Source organism: Anser anser (genome assembly GCF_964211835.1).
Source record: "Anser anser genome assembly, chromosome: 13".
In the NCBI taxonomy this organism is placed as follows: Eukaryota; Metazoa; Chordata; class Aves; order Anseriformes; family Anatidae; genus Anser; species Anser anser.
Window position 1 is genome coordinate 17,880,538 of NC_139734.1, and position 19,005 is coordinate 17,899,542.

The following is a 19,005-nucleotide window of genomic DNA, read 5'->3' on the forward strand; positions in this document are numbered from 1 at the left end:
ATACCTAACTTGCAACAAAGGATTAACCCCAGGTTAAAGGCATATGGTTGTAGTTAAAAGGGCTCCATGTCTATGAAAGGGTAAAGACCCTACTTCAGTAAAAGTGAAGATAAGCCTTCTAAAGTTAAAAAAAGTCGCTTTAGGAAATGGGAGGTAAAAGGTGGTGGCTTATTCTCATTACTCTTAATTGACCAAACTCAATAGCTTTATAATAGCTTTTACTCAGTCTGACCAGCTCCACAACATACCTAAAGGAAAAGATCAGCTGCTTGCACTCAGGAGAGCACAGGACAGGGAAGGAAGATGCACAGCAATTTGATGCACACCAAGTGTTGCTATCTAGCAAACTAGCTTTGTACTGACACTACGTTGAAAGCAAAAAAGCTCAATTCATAGCTTGCGTGCAAGCATCAAATTGAGATCAAGTTGGCACTTACTATATCAAGAATTGCTTTGACATGTTTTTTCCAATATAAGCATTCCAGAACGTTTTTTTCAAAAGCACTCCACAATAATGGTATTAAAAGAAAAAAAAAAAAAAAAAGCCAAGTTCCTTAAAAACTCAGAGCTCAGAAGTCAAGTAGATGTATTTTTTAAAAATAAGCCGCAGAGATACAGGGCTTAATATGGCCCCGACAGGCACAGTTGGCAGAAAAGCAAGAAACATGCAGTCAGCTCAATAAGCATTTAAACGATCCATTTACCACACCAGGAGCTTTACTGCAGTCACTTGTAATGAAGTCCCAGAAGTTGATCCAATGACTATTGAAGTGATTAATCTAACAAGTGATTTCAGTCTATTTTCCCAGGAAAAAAACACTTCCAGATTTTCTTCCAAACCAAAACCAATTTATTTGCTTGCTCTAGGTGCAGTAAACAGAATATGCTGATATTGACAAGCAATCCTGCCCAATACCAGTACAATAGCAAACACATGAACAGTTCTCTAATAAAGCATACCTGGCACTTTTTTTTCCCCCCAGGCACAAAATATATGTACAAAAAGCTGTGTGGGTATCTTAAAAGATTTTTAAAATTATTCAGATGAACTTCTCACGTCTAGTATTTTAGTAAAAGAAGCTTAAGAAAGCCCACTTAAAAGCTACACCTCCTATCAAGCAAAGCATGAGATGTATCTGACACTCAACTATCCAAATTCCTGTTCTTTTTTCATAAATACAATGGTATTCAAGAAAGACCATTAAAGTATTAATTGCTAAGACTATTAGACTTGAAATGAAAATTAAGTCCAAAATAAATGCAACTCTGCAATGCTATGTTGTGTGTGGCTCAAAAAGCTAACTGCATATGGCATCAGCATATATGCTTAGCTTGACAATCGAAGTACACTAAGAAATAGAATTTGATTATTTTCCCCATCTACACCACTGATGACCACTGCAGTCCCAAACACTCTTCTTTTTTCTTCCTTAAGCAAATACTTCCCTACTGCAATGCAACTGGAACACTGCATGTAACTAAGATTAATAACTGCAGTGTTCTCATCTCCTCATGCAATCAAATGCAAACATCCAGCTCAGTTCCATTATGAAGACACAGTTATTTTTAAAGCAACTTCAATTCTATAGCTATACACGTATATAACAGCAGAATATGAAGAACCAAAATGTAACAGAAAAGCAAAAAGAAACTATACTGTACAAGAAATAACTACATGTATCTAGAATCTACTGAACCTCACATTGTCTTAGTATTTGTTCCTCACAAGAGCTACACTCATCAAAAAAAACCCACACATCCTCGAAGGTCAATATTCTAATAACCATCATTAGCTCTTGCCACACTACTAACTGAAAGAATAATCACTACAGAACTAAAATTTCTCCTGACCAAAGTACTTTGCATCACAAACTATCACAAGATGACTGACAAACAGTCAATCATATTTAACAGTGGTAATGCATGAACTTAGATAAACTGAAGGAAAAGGAATTCTAGTAAATAGTCAAAGAAGAAAATAAATACAGGAGATTTTTGACTGGATCAGTCTCTTCACCTCATTAGTGCCAAACAGAATGGTCAGAATAGCACTGAGGTCAGCACAGAGACTAGGCGAGCAATGCTGTCCAAGAATAGCTGATAGTCTCCTCTTCTCTGCCTTTGAACAAATATTTTTAAGGCCACCTTTAACGTTCTATGCCTAAACAGCACACAGTCTGTTCAAAGTCACAGACGTTGGCTAGGTGTTCAGTTCAAGAGACTTTCTGAAAAAATAAGCAACTACTTCAGCATTTCATTGATTGTCATCCCTTTCCTCCATACAATCAATTAGTAGGTAACAAACTTTACAAACTGTTATTACTACTTTTGTTCAGCAAGACTCAGTTTATTTACCTAATAGAAAGTTAGGCTTGAAATCAGGAGACCTACAGATACTTTACTAAAACTGCAGGAAAAAGCTACTTCATTCACGAGAAAGTGATGAGTTTGATACAAAGTAACATGTAAGTTTACCCTGCTCCAAATTAGTTTTGCCTACTTGAAACTTTTCAGCTAGTACACAGACAGAGAATGCCTTTCAATTGTTAATGTTCTCTAAAAATTATCTTCTCTGCTATTATAAAGGGTTATAACGGTAAAGTTATTTCCTCCAAAATGAAGTTATTAAATAATAAAAGATACCGAATTTAAAGAATGACCATGGCACACAAGTTGTAAGGAACTATGTAAAACCATTCATTTTAGTCATTTCCTAACTTCTTGTGGTTTTAAGGTTAAACAAGTAAACTGATGAATAACCAACTGAAATTGTCAGTTGCTTCAGCAGCAACGGACATCTTTTCCTCTACTTGGCCTCTAGAATTGGGCAGGGATGAAAAGAATTAGAGCAATTTTATTAGCCATTATTGTTTACCCCTACAGAATTGCAATTGATGTGGAAAACATGAAGTCTTCTTGTAACCCACCCAACATTTTTAAGCCTTAACCTCTTCCTTCTACTGGGTCATCAGCAATCACAATATCATTAATGCTTAACAGACTATTTGCAATACAAAAACAAAAGTTTGTACTCTAACTAGGATATTGGACACCACAATGCTTCAACTCTCAGAAAGCATCACTCCGGTATGACGAAAGCACCACTCCACAGTATGATATGCATGCTGTTAGTTTTCATGGTAATCCTCTTCCGCGTTGCCTCGGTGAAATCTGGTTTGTTTGCAAAGCTTCCTGTACCGTATAGAATAGCTCTACAGTTTTGTCTTACAAGTAGTAGCTCAGGAAGTTTAATTACCACAAACAGATAGGCTTATCACTGTAAGTATCACTTCATTTAAACAGTGTCAATATCAAATCACATTACAAGCTAAAGCTAGTCAGCACTAAGTATGTCCTGCTCTACCATATTAGAACTAGTGCCCGATCAGTATCCTTTTCTACAACATAAGCAAGTTTTTTTAAGACATCAATACCACTCTTCAGTTGCTGGAATATCTTTACTTTGATCTAAGCACACCAAGCGCCTTCTAAAACATACACATTTCAGGTGTATTTCAGGCATATACTTGAAGCGAGAATCCTCTACAGGCATTCACTAATTTTACTGAGACGCTGTGATCTCAAATGTAATTTATTTTATTCATTTGCCAAAATCTTTGCCTAACATGATTCATAATTCACGAATTATAAGTCTTTTCTTATGTGTTCTTTCCTGCGCAAAGAACACATTCTCTCGCCACGGGAGAATGACACCCAGCAGCCTGAGGTAAACGAGGTGGTGTTCCTACAGAGCACTGCCCAAGGGTGACCGATACTACTGACAGCTCATTTCTGCCCTGCATTCCTGCCCTGACGTACGTTTCCTAGCTATGTTACTCCACCCATCTGCCAAGTACATTCAGTTTACTTCTGGATTTAAGCTGCTTGATAAGGCTTTTATTCCACTTTTTGACTCTAGTTTGTAGCACATTAGTCAGAATCCTGGGTCTATACTTTTTGATTCATCTCAAAGCTCACACTGTTTAAAAAGGCTTCAATATGAAGCATAAATGATTTCTACTTTTAAACTAAAGTATGAGTTGCTCCTTGTAGGATGAATCATCAAAACCACATCATCAGATCTACTTGCATTCCAATTAAATAACCTTTCTCTTACCCCCAAGGTTTTATTTTTTTACCCCATGGTATAGAAGCTCTCTCTCTCAATCTACTGTTAAAGACAGCATGATACACCACAGCCCTTTTCAGAAATAAAGTTTGTAGCTAAGTGAAGCATCTATCACTGAACAACTAACACACGCATCTGAAATTAACTTGGGGGTAAAGCAGCATGCTTTTACCATGGTACTTAGCCACTATATGCACAGATATACTTCTATTTATGCCAATACAAAACCAACAGGATATATTATAAAACACAACTCAGACAAAAAATATTGACCATAGTAACTTCTAGGTAGACAGCATTCAAATAGCCAGGAAACACCACATATCCTGTTATAATATCCCTTTTCAAGCGCTGATTCATATCATCACATTCGAAAGGATCTCAGGTGTCTAGTCCTAATTCTATGTTGATCCTCAAAAAGCAAGGCCAAGATAAGAATCAAACCAAGCTGCTCAAGGCTTTGTCCAGGTTTGCACCCAAGGAAACACCTTGGTGCAAATGAAACCAAATGAAAACACCCAAGAATCAATATTCCAAGTATCTCTGGTCAACCTGAGCTTGATCACCCTTCAAATGATCTTTTCCCTTCATACCTAGTCAGAATCTCTCTTGTTCCAGTTTATAACCACTGTCTCCCATTCTCATAGTATGAACTTCTGTAAAACTCCTGGCTTTAAACCCCCCAGAAGACTGAAGATGATGAAGAACTGGAAGAGTCTTTGGGTTCAGCAAAGCTATGACAGCTATGTCCTATCAGACCCAACACTTTCAAGCACTTAACTGTTTCCTATGTAGCCAATAGATACTTCCAGTGTTAAGAACAACAAACAATGTCCAAGTTAAGGACTAACAAATACAAATGCCAGCAATTTCCCTGACAACCTTAGTCTGTTTCCCCTAGTACAACAGGCATACTTTTAAACAAGCAAAACAAGCATGTTGCCAAACCAAGCTAAGAATGTGGCTGTTCACTGTCGTCGCATGCCAGCCTATCCTCAGGGCTGGCACGAGATCACATGATTGTTTGCCAAAGCAATTTAATTTTTTCCTGCCCATTTCACTGCAAACAAAAATAATGACAAAAAAAAAAAAACTGGGCACTCATTCCCACCTCCAGTCCTTGTGACAGCACAAAATGATGTGGAAAAAAAAAAGAAATCAGAACTCTTCCACCAGCTGCAATGTGTCAAGGTGCTCAAACTAGGCTATTAAATTTTAAGAAAATACTCCAGTTTACATACTACTAGTACAAAAGCGGGAGCTAAATTCTAATTGTGCAGTTCTGTTAAATTCAACAAGTTATATTAAACTTAAATGACTTCCAAAACGACCCAAAGCAGAAAAAAGAAAAACGAGTTCTAATACAGCCCATCTTCAATTATGTGTGTGAATATACATCAATTTAATTATCTAACACAGAACTATTTCAGAGAACTGTTTGTGTTGGAAGAGACCTTAAAGGTCACCTGGTTCCAACACCCTGCCATGGGCAGGGACACCTCCCACGAGCCCAGGTGGATAAATGATGGAAAGGCAGCGGACATAGTGAATCTTGATTTCAGTAAAGCCTTTGACACAGTCTCCCACAGCACCCTCACAGCTAAACTGCAGAAGCGTGGTCTGGATGATCAGGTAGCGAGGTGGACTGTGAACTGGCTGAAGGGAAGAAGCCAGAGGGTTGTGGTTAATGGGACGGAGTCGAGTTGGAGTCCTGTATCTAGTGGAGTCCCTCAAGGGTCGGTACTGGGACCGGTATTGTTCAGTATATTCATCGATGACTTGGATGAGGGAATGGAGCGCGCCGTCAGCAAGTTTGCTGATGACACTAAATTGGGAGGAGCGGCTGACAAGCCAGAAGGCTGTGCTGCCATCCAGCAGGACCTCGACAGGTTGGAGAATTGGGTGGGGAGAAACTTAATGAAATAAACGAGGGCAAGTGTAGAGTCCTGCATCTGGGCAAGAACAACCCCAGACACCAGTATAAGTTGGGGATTGCCCTGCCGGAGAGCCGCGAAGGGGAGAGGGACCTAAGGGTCCTGGTGGACAGCGGGATGACCATGAACCAGCACTGTGCCCTTGTGTCCAAGGCCAATGTCAATGTGGGGTGTATTAGAAGGGGTGTGGTTAGTAGGTCAAGAGAGGTTCTCCTTCCCCTCTACTCTGCCCTAGTGAGACCACATCTAGAACATTGCGTCCAGTTCCGGGCCCCTCAGTTCAAGAAGGACAGGGAACTGCTTGAGAGAGTCCAGCACAGAGGCACGAGGATGATTAAGGGAGTGGAGCATCTCCCTTACAAGGAAAGGCTGAGGGAGCTGGGTCTCTTTAGCTTGGAGAAGAGGAGACTGAGGGGTGACTTTATTAACGTTTATAAATATGTAAAGGGTGACTGTCAGGAGGATGGGGTCAGACTCTTCTTGGTGACACCCAGTGACAGGACAAGGGGCAATGGGTGCAAGCTGGAACACTGGATGTTCTGCTTAAATATGAGATGAAACTTTTTTACAGTGAGGGTGACAGAGCACTGGAACAAGCTGCCCAGGGGAGTTGTGGAGTCTTCTTCTCTGGAGACATTCAAAACCTACCAGTTTGCGTTCCTGTGTGACGTGATTGAGAGATTCCTGCTCCGGCAGGGGAATTGGACAAGATGATCTTTCAAGGTCCCTTCCAACCCCTGAAATTCTGTGATTCTGTGCCCACAGCCGATCCAGCCTGGTCTTGGGCACTGCCAGGGACAGAGCTTCTACAGCTTCTCTGGGCAGCCTGGGCCAGGGCCTCACCACCCTCATGGTGAAGAATTTCTTCCTTATATTTCATCTCTCTCTCCCCTCTTTTATTTTAAAGCCATTACCCTTTGTCCCAACACTACAACCCTGACAACGAGTCCCTCCCTGGCTTTCCTGTAGGCCCCTTTAGGTACTGGAAGGCTGCTATAAGGTCTCCCTGGAGCCTTCTCTTCTCCAGGCTGAACAATCCCAGCTCTCTCAGCCTGTGTTCATAAGAGAGGTGCTCCAGCCCCTTGATCATCTTTGTGGCCCTCCTCTGGACTCCTTCTAATACTTCCACATCCATCTTTAGCTGGGAGCCCCAGAGCTGAATGCAGTGCTCCAGGTGGGGTCTCGTGAAAGCAGAGGGGGATAAACCCCTCCCTTGCCCTGTCAGACATGCTGCTTTGGATGCAGCCCAGGGTATGGCTGGCTTTCTGGGCTGCAAGCGTACATTGTTGGCTCATGTCAAGCTTCTCATCAACCAACACCCCCAGGTCCTTCTCATCAGGTCTCTCAACCCACTCTTTGCCCAGCCTGGATTTGTGCTTGGCATTGTCCAAATCCAGGTCCAAGACTTTGCACTTGGCCATGCTGAATTTAACAGTTCGCACAAGCCCACCTTTCAAGCCTGACATGGTCCCTGCGAATGGCAGCCCTTTCCTCCAGCATATCAAAAATTTTATTTGCACTGATTTGTAATTCAAACCATCTTTTTCATTACTAGCACAGATTATATCTCGGTAGTCTAGTCTTCCTGGCATTTTTTCTTGACTGACTGGGAGTAAATGAGGCTTTACTCCTTTTAAAAGACAAAAATGAAGAAACCCACACCATTATACTAAACCACATCAAGCACTGCTGCCTCCCTTTTACCTTTAGATGGACGTGGATGGGAAGCAGAAAACCTACATCTCCTCCAAGAATCCCTCTCCTCCCCCCAAAATAATTTTGGCTTTCCCAGCTCCACCTCTTCTGGAGCCACAGACATACAAATTTATTTTTTTAAATCACTTCCCCAAAGGGGCATACAAGCAGCTTTTCTAGATAGTTTAGGTACAAAGTTTGTTTTTATTCATACTGTATAAGGAAGTAAGAGCTTGTTTCTAGTAACACCATTAAACAAAATAAAACAGAATATTTGGTTATGTTTTCTTAAGATATACAGTCACCTTTAATACAGCAAGTTATTTAATATTCTTTCTGACATCCGTGTAAATAATCGCCACTTTCAGTATATTTTTAAGGCATTATACATTATGAATTTAATATCTTCCCTCCACGCATTCCAATTGAGTTTTCAACAAGAAAAAAAAAGGAGTTTCCAAGCTAATCAGCCCAAGGTTCTTCTGTACTATACTTGAGAAGAGGACTACAAGGTGGGAGCACACAGCTATTAACTAAGTTTTACTATTACCCGTGAAAAGCCTTGCAAGGTTATACAATAAAGTTTGTAACTCGGACTATATTCACCACGAAGAGTCCAGTAAGCTTTAAGCATCCACTACACTGCTTTTCTGGAAATCCAATTAGAAGACTAAGTTGAAATATACTACTTCAGTATAAACCCAAATAAACGTGAGTACCGAAATTAACGATTCCAAGTAAACACTGATGCAGTAACCATTTTTGCTGCTCCCACATTTATAACTTGCGATACACTGCAGTACTGTTGGCTGTGAAATGCACCTATGCTTCAGGTTATCAGGCAGAATCCATAGCCCTAAAGGGGATTTGATTCAAAAGCTGGCCTCCACTGATTACAAAAAAAAAAAAAAAAAAAAAAAAAAAGGAAATGGAAATTTTCCAAAAATTTTCCTGCCCGCGCCACCGCCCCCAAAAAGCACTACAAAACCGCATTAATTCCGTAGTTCCCTCGGGAAGCACGCGGCTGGCATCAGCACCGCCGACGCGCCGGGTGCTCCCGCAGCGAGCAGCGCCCGGCCCCGCGCCTCTCCCCGCCCGGGCGGCCCCAGCTGCGCCCGGCCCCGGCCCCGCCGCCGGCAGCGCCCCGCGAGGCCCGCAGCGCTCCCCCCCTCCAGCTGTCCCCGGTCCCTACGGGAGCGCCCCCAAACCTCACGGGACGTTTTATTGTTATTATTATCTCTAAGTCCGCCATTCCCACGGCCGCCCGCCGGGCCCCCCGTCCCCCCCGCCGGGAAGCCGCAGGGCGGCGGCCGGCCGCCTCCCCCGCCCGCCTTCCTCCTTCCCCGCCGCCCCTCACCAGCTTGGGCTTGTTCCGGCTCTCCTCCTCCGCGGCGCGCCCGCCCCGCTTCGGGTTCATCCTGCCGGAGCCCAGGGGCTCCTCTCCGCCGCCAGCGCCCGGGGCCCCTTGGCCCTCCATCCTCCCGCCGACTCCGCGCAACCACCCCTCCGTGACCGGGCCCGAGTCCTCAAGGCCCCATGGGGCCGCCGCGCGTTTCCTCGTCCCCTCCCCGGCGCAGCCGGAGCAGTTCCTGGAGCCGCTGCCCCGCCGCCGCCGCCTCCCGCCCCGCCGCCTCCGGCCGCCGAACGCCTCCCTCGGCGCAGGCGCGCGCCCCGGCCGCCCTCGCTGCGCATGAGTCGGGGCGCAGCGCATGCTCTGGCAGGCGGCGGCGGCAGCGCGGGAGGGAGGGCGCTGGGGTGGGGTGGCGGCGCCCGGCCGGGAAATGGCGGAGCGCGGGGCTGCGGGACGCGGGCGGCCGCTAGGAAGGCGAAGCGAAGCTGACCGGCGCCGCGCTGGGGTTGTGCGGAGGGCTCCGAGCTCAGCCGTGCCTCAGACGGGTTGTTGGGAGTGGGAAGGGCCGAGTCCGCTGCCTGACACGTCCGGGTAGAGCCGGGACGGCCGGAGCAAGCTGCGGTAGCACGGGCTCCTGAGAAAATGGGGCGGCTGGCGATGGCTGGGGTAGGAGGGATTCGCCCGTAAACCCCGGCCTCGGCGGCCTGGGCCTCACGCAGCAGTGCTGGGCCCCACGCGGAAGTGCTGCCACTTCCCACGCAGGGTTTTTCACGAGTTGATCGTGGCTTCACAATGCTTCCCTCCGTTTTATTTTGGAAATACACTGTGCACAGCAGTTAACTGTGCCGTGGTGACAAAAAATCACTTACTGTTACCAGAAATGAGAGATTTTTTCTTTTCTTTTAAATTTTGAGAAGCCCAGCTTCCCCCTTCTGAGGCTTTATACACATGTTCATGTTCAACAACATCAAAAGAAACTGCTTGAAGTCTTTCCGTACAGTAGAGATTCTATTTGCTGGGCCTCATGGATGTCCTTGTATTAACAGAAGTATTATTAAAACAACAAAAAAAATTATGTTGGCATAACTGAATGTATGTTTGTTAAATTATACCAGGAAAACAATCAAAATGTGGTGGTGTGATGGGACAAGGGCAATCCACAAATCTATGGAGTCCACATCTAGATAAAAACATATTACTTCACTGACGTCTAGAAAAAAGAGTGCCAATTCACGTAATTAAAGCATGCCTGAGATTCATGTAGCAGTCTCGCATTTCTTGAGACTTCCCAAGAACAGCCTCAGTACCAGATGAAATAATAATAAAAAAAAATCCAACAACAAAAACCTGTAGACAAAAATCTGACAACGCCATCTTTCAAATAAAATCACTGGTCTAAACCTTGTAGGGCTCTTAAAAGCTGAGTAAAATCTTAGCAGAAGTTTAAAAGCCTTAGACTTAGCCAGCTCAGTGAAGGTACTCAAATCCAAACTTTTGTTGGGCATGTGACTTACTACACATTCTCTTTTGATCTTTTCTTATTTTCATAGCACGTATTTGGACACAGTTTATGCTACCTTAACTACACAGAATTTCAGAATTAATCAAGTAATCATGAATTTAAGCACTTGTTTCTCGTGACAGGCAGTAAGTTATTTCAAGCAACATCAGTATAACTTACAGTGTATCATCCTAGAGCAACAGTTTAGCAACAATTTTGCCAGTTTTGGTTAAAAAAATACTCATATCTGTTTTCCTCAGTGAGCTCTAATGCCCATTTGGTTTTGTTTCTGTGCCATCTTAATTGTATTAAGCAGCAACCATAAGTAGAGGAGAAAGGTAGTCTTTGTAGAGTCAGAGCAATTTCTAATTGCCTGATGTTTCTGCACACAAATTTAAGAGTTTTAATTCAAACTTCGCAGCACTATTTGTTCAGCATAACTAAAGTATTCAAGAGTGTTGTTTTACACAAATATTCTGAGTTTGCCATGATGCTAACTGCTTTAGTCAAGTCTTCTCTGGTGAAACGTTTACATCAGACTAAGCTTTAAGATAGAAAAGCAGCAGGCAAAACATTACAAAAAATACTTGGCAGGATTAACGAAAACAAGTACACATGGCAGAGCTCAAAAAAAATCAACCAATTGTGCATTTAAGCTTGGATTTAATTCAATTTTAGGTGGAGTAAAACATTGTGTGTGTGATCTTTTTAAGCAATGTAAGAGAAAATGCACTGAAAGCAGGTTTAGGGACTGTGCATATTAAATTGAAAATAAACCCCAAAATATTTACTACTTCAGGGGCTGTTATGCAGTAGTAGCTGTACCGTGACTAAGTGGAGAAAAGATGTGCAGCCATCAGGCTGCTACCCCACAAGTAGTCGTACTTCCTCTTCCTACTGCCATTTGCTGCTCTCCTGGAATAAATGTCTGGTTTGTTAGCACAACTATTTTTCTTTTCTTTTTTATCTCCCACTTACAAATATTTTGCAAATCTCCACATAGAGTGCTCAGCTGTGACTTAAAGTCATTGAGTTGTACTTAAATTGCTACAGGATTTTCTGGAGGGTACTTTTGAATAGATTACTATAAATCAAGCACCCCTGGGATGACTTCAGTCTTCTCAGCACAAGTTAAAGCCCACCATGTTCTTTTTGACAATGTTTTTAGTTATACTCCAGAATTTCAGTATTTCTATTATTTTCCCTTGTTTCAAGGACCAAGAAACAAATATTCTTTATATATGAATTAACAACTTACGAGCATGTAAACTCTGCAAGCTATTTTAAGCAAAAGGAGTGAGGTGGTACAATGCAACCATCCCAATTAGGAAAATATAAATGCAAAAGCCCCTCCACAAGAAAATATATACAACAAACAAAACAAAACATAGTAACAACAAACAGAAAACCACAGCTGTGCTTAAGGCAACCAGACAACCTCAAATTATTTTGGCAGTTGGTTTGCAACACAATGTTTTGGCCCATCTCCGAGAGCAACATAGTATGGCCTGAGGGTGGAAACTAGTAGTAGTACAAATTGTTATTAACTTTGCTTCACCTCTGAAGAAAAATTAGTTACACATTTAGTAAAAATTATTTTGCAATATTAAGAATATGTAGCTACAGAAGGTCACTGCTATGTGGATGGTAACATTTCTCTTTGTGGTTTCTCATGTAATCTCAGCCACATTCAGACACAACAACAGCTAGGTGACAGAAAGTGGCATCTATATTAAAAAATAAATTAAAAAAAAGACAATTACCTTACAGCAAAATGATCATAGACTGATAGACATGAGATATTTTGAGCCTCCCACAAATATATGCTATTTTATATCTGAATTTGAACAAAGTTTTTTGAAGATGACTGTTGGATCCAGCAATGTAAGAGCTTAATGTTCTTAACACTCTGCCTTTAGACATATGAAAAAAATACAACTGTGCAAGTTTACAGAAGCCACATACTCCAAAAATATCTGAAATAGAAAAGGGTTCTGAGTTTATGAGTTATAAATTCAGAGACAGAATTTCCATTTACCAGTGGTGACATAGGCTTCTGCTTAAAACAGCAGTTCTAAAATAGCTGCAGTCAACTGATCCCCAAACAAGCTACCTAAGTTTTAGTCCTTGAAAAATGTTCTATTGTACAGCATTGTAGTCTTGAAGAAATAAGTTAACAAGCTTGAAACACATGTGCTAGCTGTACAGGGTGGAGGCAGTTGGAATAGAGAAGAGGGAAGAAAAAAAAAAAAAGGAATTGTTCTGCATACAACCACAAGAGAAAGAGAAAACAGACTGTATTTAACTTCACCACAAACAGGAAACATGCTACGAAGTCACCCACTAGTATGTATTTAAGCTTTTCATCCAAAAACCCTGTATCATTAGCACAAACGCTATACAACACAAGACATGCCACAATCCTTCAACTACTCATATACAGCTGTAGACTTTTGTCATTGCATTGTCTCCTCTCCTGATCTCTGTCATCACAGTAGCCAGTTTTCACTTTCCTGTCCCTGTTAAATGGAATGCAAAGTGATCTGCGTTAAAATTTAGCTTATTTAAAAATAGCTTTAACCTCCCTCAGCAATCCTTGATCTTGCCTATTGTAAGGTCTCAGAAATACCTAGCTTTTCTTTTGTATCAGTGCAGGTAAAAGTTGAGTGTAAATTCCCAATGCTATTCAGCTGTTCCTTCCAGGAATCCAAGACCCTTTCTAATCTGGCTCAGTTGTGTAATCTTGGCTCTGACTGCTGACAAAATTGCTAAATTGTGAGGAACAGCTGTGAGGGACTATAAAAAAGAGCCAGAGTTAGGGGAAGAAAAAAATAAAAAAGCAGAATTGCAGGCTGAGATTGGGTTTATTCTAGTTTTAGGATTAAAAAGCAAAAATACTAACATGCAAATAATTAAAATCCCAACTGAAAACACTAGGGACTTAATAGAACATAGTTACACAGCAGTAGTAAGGCTGTGTTGTTGCAAACAGTGAAAGTAGTACTTCATTTCCCTTACTTTTGCTTTTTTATTCTCTAATGATTTTTTTCTGAGCGTTTTACAAGCATAGTGGCTGTATTAATCTTCTCATGGTAACCTGTTAAATTTAAGGCATTTTTTACATGTGTTAACCTTGATATAATTTCTTTATATTTTGAAGTTGCACCCATATCCTGTTCAACCAGTCTCACTGTTTGTGGTGGGAAGCCTAAAAAAGTGACCGAAGCAGTGATGTACGGTGTATTTTAGTAGAGCTATCAACTTGTTCTATTTAAGTATAGAAAGCAATGTGTACTGGATGTGCCTACATAGAAAGTGTCAGGATGTGGTATTTTTCATTTCATGACAGCAAAAAAGCTTTTCTGGAATTCATTGCTTTTAGACAAATCAGTTGATATACTGTTAAATGTTTTTGTTTATTTCTGGTCCTTTTTGGGTCTTAGTGATACTTGAAACTGATATTTGTAGGTCATCCTGTGAGTTCACGCCTTCTAAATGGCATTGCTGTTCTGATTAGCTGTGTACTCCTATATAGCAACCCTAATATAGATGTAAAAAACTTAATTTTCTTAAAAGCTTGTTAGTAATTGATAAAACAATTTTGTTAGTATGATTCAAATCTCCCTTTTGTCCTTTGTGTTCTATTGGTTTAATCTTAGTGTAATTTTATTAGTTATGGTTAGCCAGTTAAATTAATTCTTGAAATTACTTCTTGAAAGCAAATCAGCGCCTTAACAAAACTAATTGTTTTTCTTTATTTCTAGTAAATGAATGCCTGTCCCAAGACAGTATCTACAGGTAAGAATCTGTGCTTATAACTTATTGAATAGTACTTGCTATTGGTAGTAGTATATTGAGATAAACCACGGTGTTAGTTTCTAAGTGGAGGAAAAATAGTACAAGTTAATGTAGTGAACTCAAATTCTGTCCTGAAACAGTCTAACTACTACATCCTTCTAATCGAAGGAAGGTGTCATTATCGGAACCTACAATAAAACAGTCTTTCTTTTAGAGGAATGATGGCAAAAGTATTGATAGTTTTTCAGTCTCTCTTAACAGTGTAATTTAATGATGATGTTTTTTTTGTTGGGCCTTGACTGACATTCAGGCAGGCATGAGTGGGTGTGACAGTGCATATCCTGAAAGGAGATTCATGTTGTTTATACGTTAGGAATAGCAATCTTTAACTTCTGCATAGACAGGCATTGCGAATTCCTTGTTTCTCTGGATTGTATAAAGCACAATGTTTCTTGTTTGTTTGTTTTTCTAGCAATATGCAAGTATATTTATTTCTCTCTAGTACCTGGTTAAACAAGCACTGACTGTGAGGTTATTCAAACAGGCTGAGGCAGGTTAAGAATTCTGATGTATCGCGGTTATCCAACATCACCTTTGTCTTACTGAAAAAGACGTGAGTCAGTATATTACAAATAGCGATGACATCATGTTGCTTAAACTCTGAACTGATTAGTCTGAGTTCACGTGATCCTTAGTATTAAGGTGCACCTAAACAAGCTAACAGAGTGGAGCATGCTGTAGGAACTTTGAAAACGCTGCCTTTGTAGTACGTCTTATAGCACTTATTTTTCCTGTTATCTTTTTAGGAAATGTCTTTGTGGTTGCCTTTATGACAGAAAAACAATTCTGTAAAAACTAGGCTTCAGAACATAGTACTTTTGTTTTTCTGTGTAGTTCTTGTGAGATGAGTCACTAAATCAGTTAATGTAGTCGTATAGTCACTTGTTTATGGTTGAATAGGCTCAAGTTAAAAATACTTTAACTATATGAATGCTTAGATAAGGGGAATGACATAACTGGGAACAACTCCCAGGTTTCTTTAAAAACTGAGACATTATTTTAAGTTTTATAATACATCCTTTTTTAATTGGGGGTCTCAGGTGGTACGTCAATTATGTCATGCTCCCTGAAATCCTCAACGGTAACGTCCATAGTCTTCAATAGTATTTTATTTATTGTCATAGGAGAGCTAATCAACTAAACATGCCTCTGCTGCTAAATACAGCCAACAAGCTGCTTATGAGTCAAGACTCTGGAGGATAATTCTGCTGCATATCAGTACAAACTTTATTGGCTAGCTGTCATGTTCCTTATGTGAACAAATAGCAACATCTTTGGTCTTTCTTTTTTGCATTCTAGGTTAACATTCAGGTGAGCCATGTTTTCAGTAGTTTGTAGAAAGCTTATACGTGTTAAGGACTGCAATTGTCATACAATCATTCTGGAGTATAATGCACAGTAAGCTTGGAAATTTACAGTGCTATATCCAGGGCTACTTATTAATTAGCCTTTCAAATGTTTATGAATCTAATTTCCATACAGAGCAGCAGTTCAGGGCAAGTTACTGGATAAACACAGTGATTACCTGAAAACAGAGCTACATAATTTTATAGCAGCTTTGAAAGTCTTTGGATTTTGTTGCACTTCTCTTAGGGGGGAACGCTGCATTGTAAACTCATACTTTTAATTTAAGGGACATGGGATATGAGTGGTACTAAGCCTCTTTATAGAGACTGTGTGAAACTATTTTCTGCCTATTACAGTAGTTATGGAAAAATGAACTTTTTTACTTTGTCATGTATTTCTGTATCTCCTGCTATTGCATCTGTTAATCTTTAAAAAGTAAAATAGAAAAGGCTCTCATTGTCAACTGCTTGGTAGAATTCCTTAAATCTAATACCAACTTTGAAAGATAAGTGATCATTCAAGTATGTCCAATGCTCACACTTCTGTGTAAATTTTATATATAAAGCTATCATAATAAGCTTGCTATTATCTCAGATTAGTGGATGAAGAGTACTCTACAGCTAAGCAGCTGTACACTTGGTTGAGATAAAGGAAACCATCTTTGTTTATTTATAACATGCTTTGGAGCATGCTATAATTTTTTTTTTCTGTATAGTAGTGCATAGCCAGTAGCCATGAACAAACTAACAGCCTGATGGATATCAAGTGAGAGAAAAAAAAAATTAGTTATATTGGCAACCTGTTTCAGAGCTGGTTTTATCTCAGAGTCTTTTGACATTTTTAGACATTTGTCTGAGATGTACTGACCTGTTTCTTTCAAGAGCTATTAAAATTTCTCCAGTGTGAAGTAAAACGTATTTCACTTCAGAAATATGTCTGTGCTGACTCATCAGTGGGGCAAAGCTATTCCATCCTTTAGATCTGTTTGTTATAACATATGCTCAGTTCACAGCAGCTGCATAGCTTTCCGAACTGTGATGAAAGATGAGAGAAGGAACGGTAGGAGAATGGGAGAACCTAGTCTTTGAAGGTTTAGGGATCTTTCGAATGTGGGCTTCCCACAGCTCCCTTCCTTAGAAAAAAATTGATATTCCTTGGCAAGCCCTGGCTGCAGTTCTGTTTTCTAGCTCTCAGCTTCTCCTGGTTTTGGCTGCTCCTGGCATTGCCCGTTTAGTCGAGGAATTCGCTGTATTGTGCCTTTAATGAAGCTAGTTTCCTTGTGAAATGACAGCACCATTATGCGGTTTTCATGCAACTGGCACACCAAATGCATTCAGCTAGTGTCACCGTAATAAGAACATCAGTGTAAGGGGAGACCAGGGAGGTACCTTTTTTTGGGGGGGGGGGGGGCGGGGTGGAACTTAAATGTCAAATGTCACAAGCTCATAAGCTCATGCTGGACCTTTGTGAATAATAAAGAACACGTATTTATGAAAAGAGAAAGTGTATGGGTTTTACATAATTTTTCCTGAGGTTTTGTGTGTGCTTTTTTTGTGTATTTTTACTTTTAGCTGAGTACGTCAGAATGTAAAAAGTTCTTTCTTAGTAGATAAACTTAACATTATGAAAAATGTAACTAACAAGTTTACCACACGGCCTGCAGAAAACAGGAAACAGCTTTTTGTCATACTTCCTTTTTTGAAGGAATGCTTCATCATGACACTACTGAATATTAAACACTAATTTGTCAGCTCTGGCCAACGCCCAGTTTTGCACACTGAAGTAAATGGGTACAAGCAAATTGGTTTCAGCTGCTAGAATGGCAAATGCTTTTTTCCCCCATCCGAATAATTAAGTTATTCAGTTTATCTTTGTGCATCTCCAGGAACTAAAAGGAAACTTTCAGTAGTGCCAGTGATCTTTGTACAAATATAACAATTGCTGTTTACTGGATCTTCAGGTAATGCAACCTTATAAGAAAAGGCTAAGTGCTCTGTTTACTGCAGGATCACTGAATATTGTGTTTTTAATAACAGCTAAAACAGCAAAATAAATGTCACTGAGCATCAGCTTTATTTTAAAATATTGAAGTGACTCCTTTTTAAAAATACTCTACTTAAAACAGTGTATTTCAGTTGTCTGACAAGTATAAGTTCATGGAATGCTTCTGTTAAAAGAAATACAGGTTTCTGCAGTCAGTTAACACAGTTCGTGCCATGCCTACATTTCAGTTTTAAATGTTTTAGATACTGAATACCAGTGGTTGAGAGCCTCTGACTCTGTGACGTGTGTGTTCACTTACCACTATGCATGGTAAGACACTGTGTGATTTAAAAGGCAATTTCAGATTTCTATCTGATCTAATTTGTGCATCTCTGAAGTAAAGGATATTGTTTTAACTTGTATTTGGCAGCAGCGGTTTAGCAATCATTAACAATAAAAGGTTTGCTTAGTGAGTCTTGCATGTACCTACAAATGAGTAGAGTGAAAGGGAGGTAGCTAGCATTTACTGTCAGTACCCTTTAGACACTGAGTGATGACTAGTATGTTAATTAAAACATAAGTGAATGCAGCTAATCATGTCCTGTTTTATATTTCTGAAGCTGAAACACAGACAAGTCTGACTCATCATAAACACTCCAAAAAAGCTATTAAAGGAAGCTGCATTAGACCGGTTTGTGTGTGGAATTCCTGAAGAACTTGTTTGGTGGGGGTGAGGGAGAATGCACAGCTTCTAGAAGAGATTTTTGAAGGCATAATGGCATTTATTAAAAAAACAACAAAAAAAAAGTATTCTAAAAATACAACATTCAACAAATGGAAAACATTTTCTTCATTAGAAAACAAGATGTACATGTATTTTTCTACTTTTCTGAATGCTCTGCTTAATTTAATTCATTTTCGCATTAAGACTAAACAAGTACTTTTCTCTGCTTTGAAAACAAGTGTGCATACATGCTTCATTCTGCATTGGCTTTTTACAGATAAGGCTTTTACTTCCCAGACCTCATCAAGCAGTCAGTTGAGCAAGCTAAATGTGTTCCAAGTAGTAATAGATACTTACTCCATGTAAGTACAACAAGATTATGAGATACTGAAATGCTGAGTACTTAACTGGCATGGTATCATTTATATTACAAATAAATCTATCAGGTAAATAATTCACGTGTTTAAAATAGCAACATATTTC

At 40.3% G+C, this 19,005-nt stretch overlaps 2 protein-coding genes across 2 annotated transcripts in view; one reads left to right on the forward strand and one right to left on the reverse strand.

The window, feature by feature from the left end:
• Positions 1-9,484, reverse strand: part of DIAPH2 (diaphanous related formin 2) — a 189,544-nt gene extending 180,060 nt beyond the window's left edge. Inside the window, exon 1 of the mRNA XM_083797793.1 lies at positions 9,116-9,484. Coding sequence (XP_083653919.1) covers positions 9,116-9,469 — 354 coding nt within the window. The 5' untranslated portion in view covers positions 9,470-9,484. The remainder of the gene's footprint in view (positions 1-9,115) is intronic.
• Positions 9,485-13,562: 4,078 nt separating this feature from the next.
• LOC310881071 (uncharacterized protein) overlaps positions 13,563-19,005 on the forward strand; it is an 88,687-nt gene continuing 83,244 nt past the window's right edge. Inside the window, exons 1-2 of the mRNA XM_083797804.1 lie at positions 13,563-13,702; positions 14,375-14,408. Of these exons, the coding sequence (XP_083653930.1) occupies positions 14,382-14,408 (27 nt within the window). The 5' untranslated portion in view covers positions 13,563-13,702; positions 14,375-14,381. The remainder of the gene's footprint in view (positions 13,703-14,374; positions 14,409-19,005) is intronic.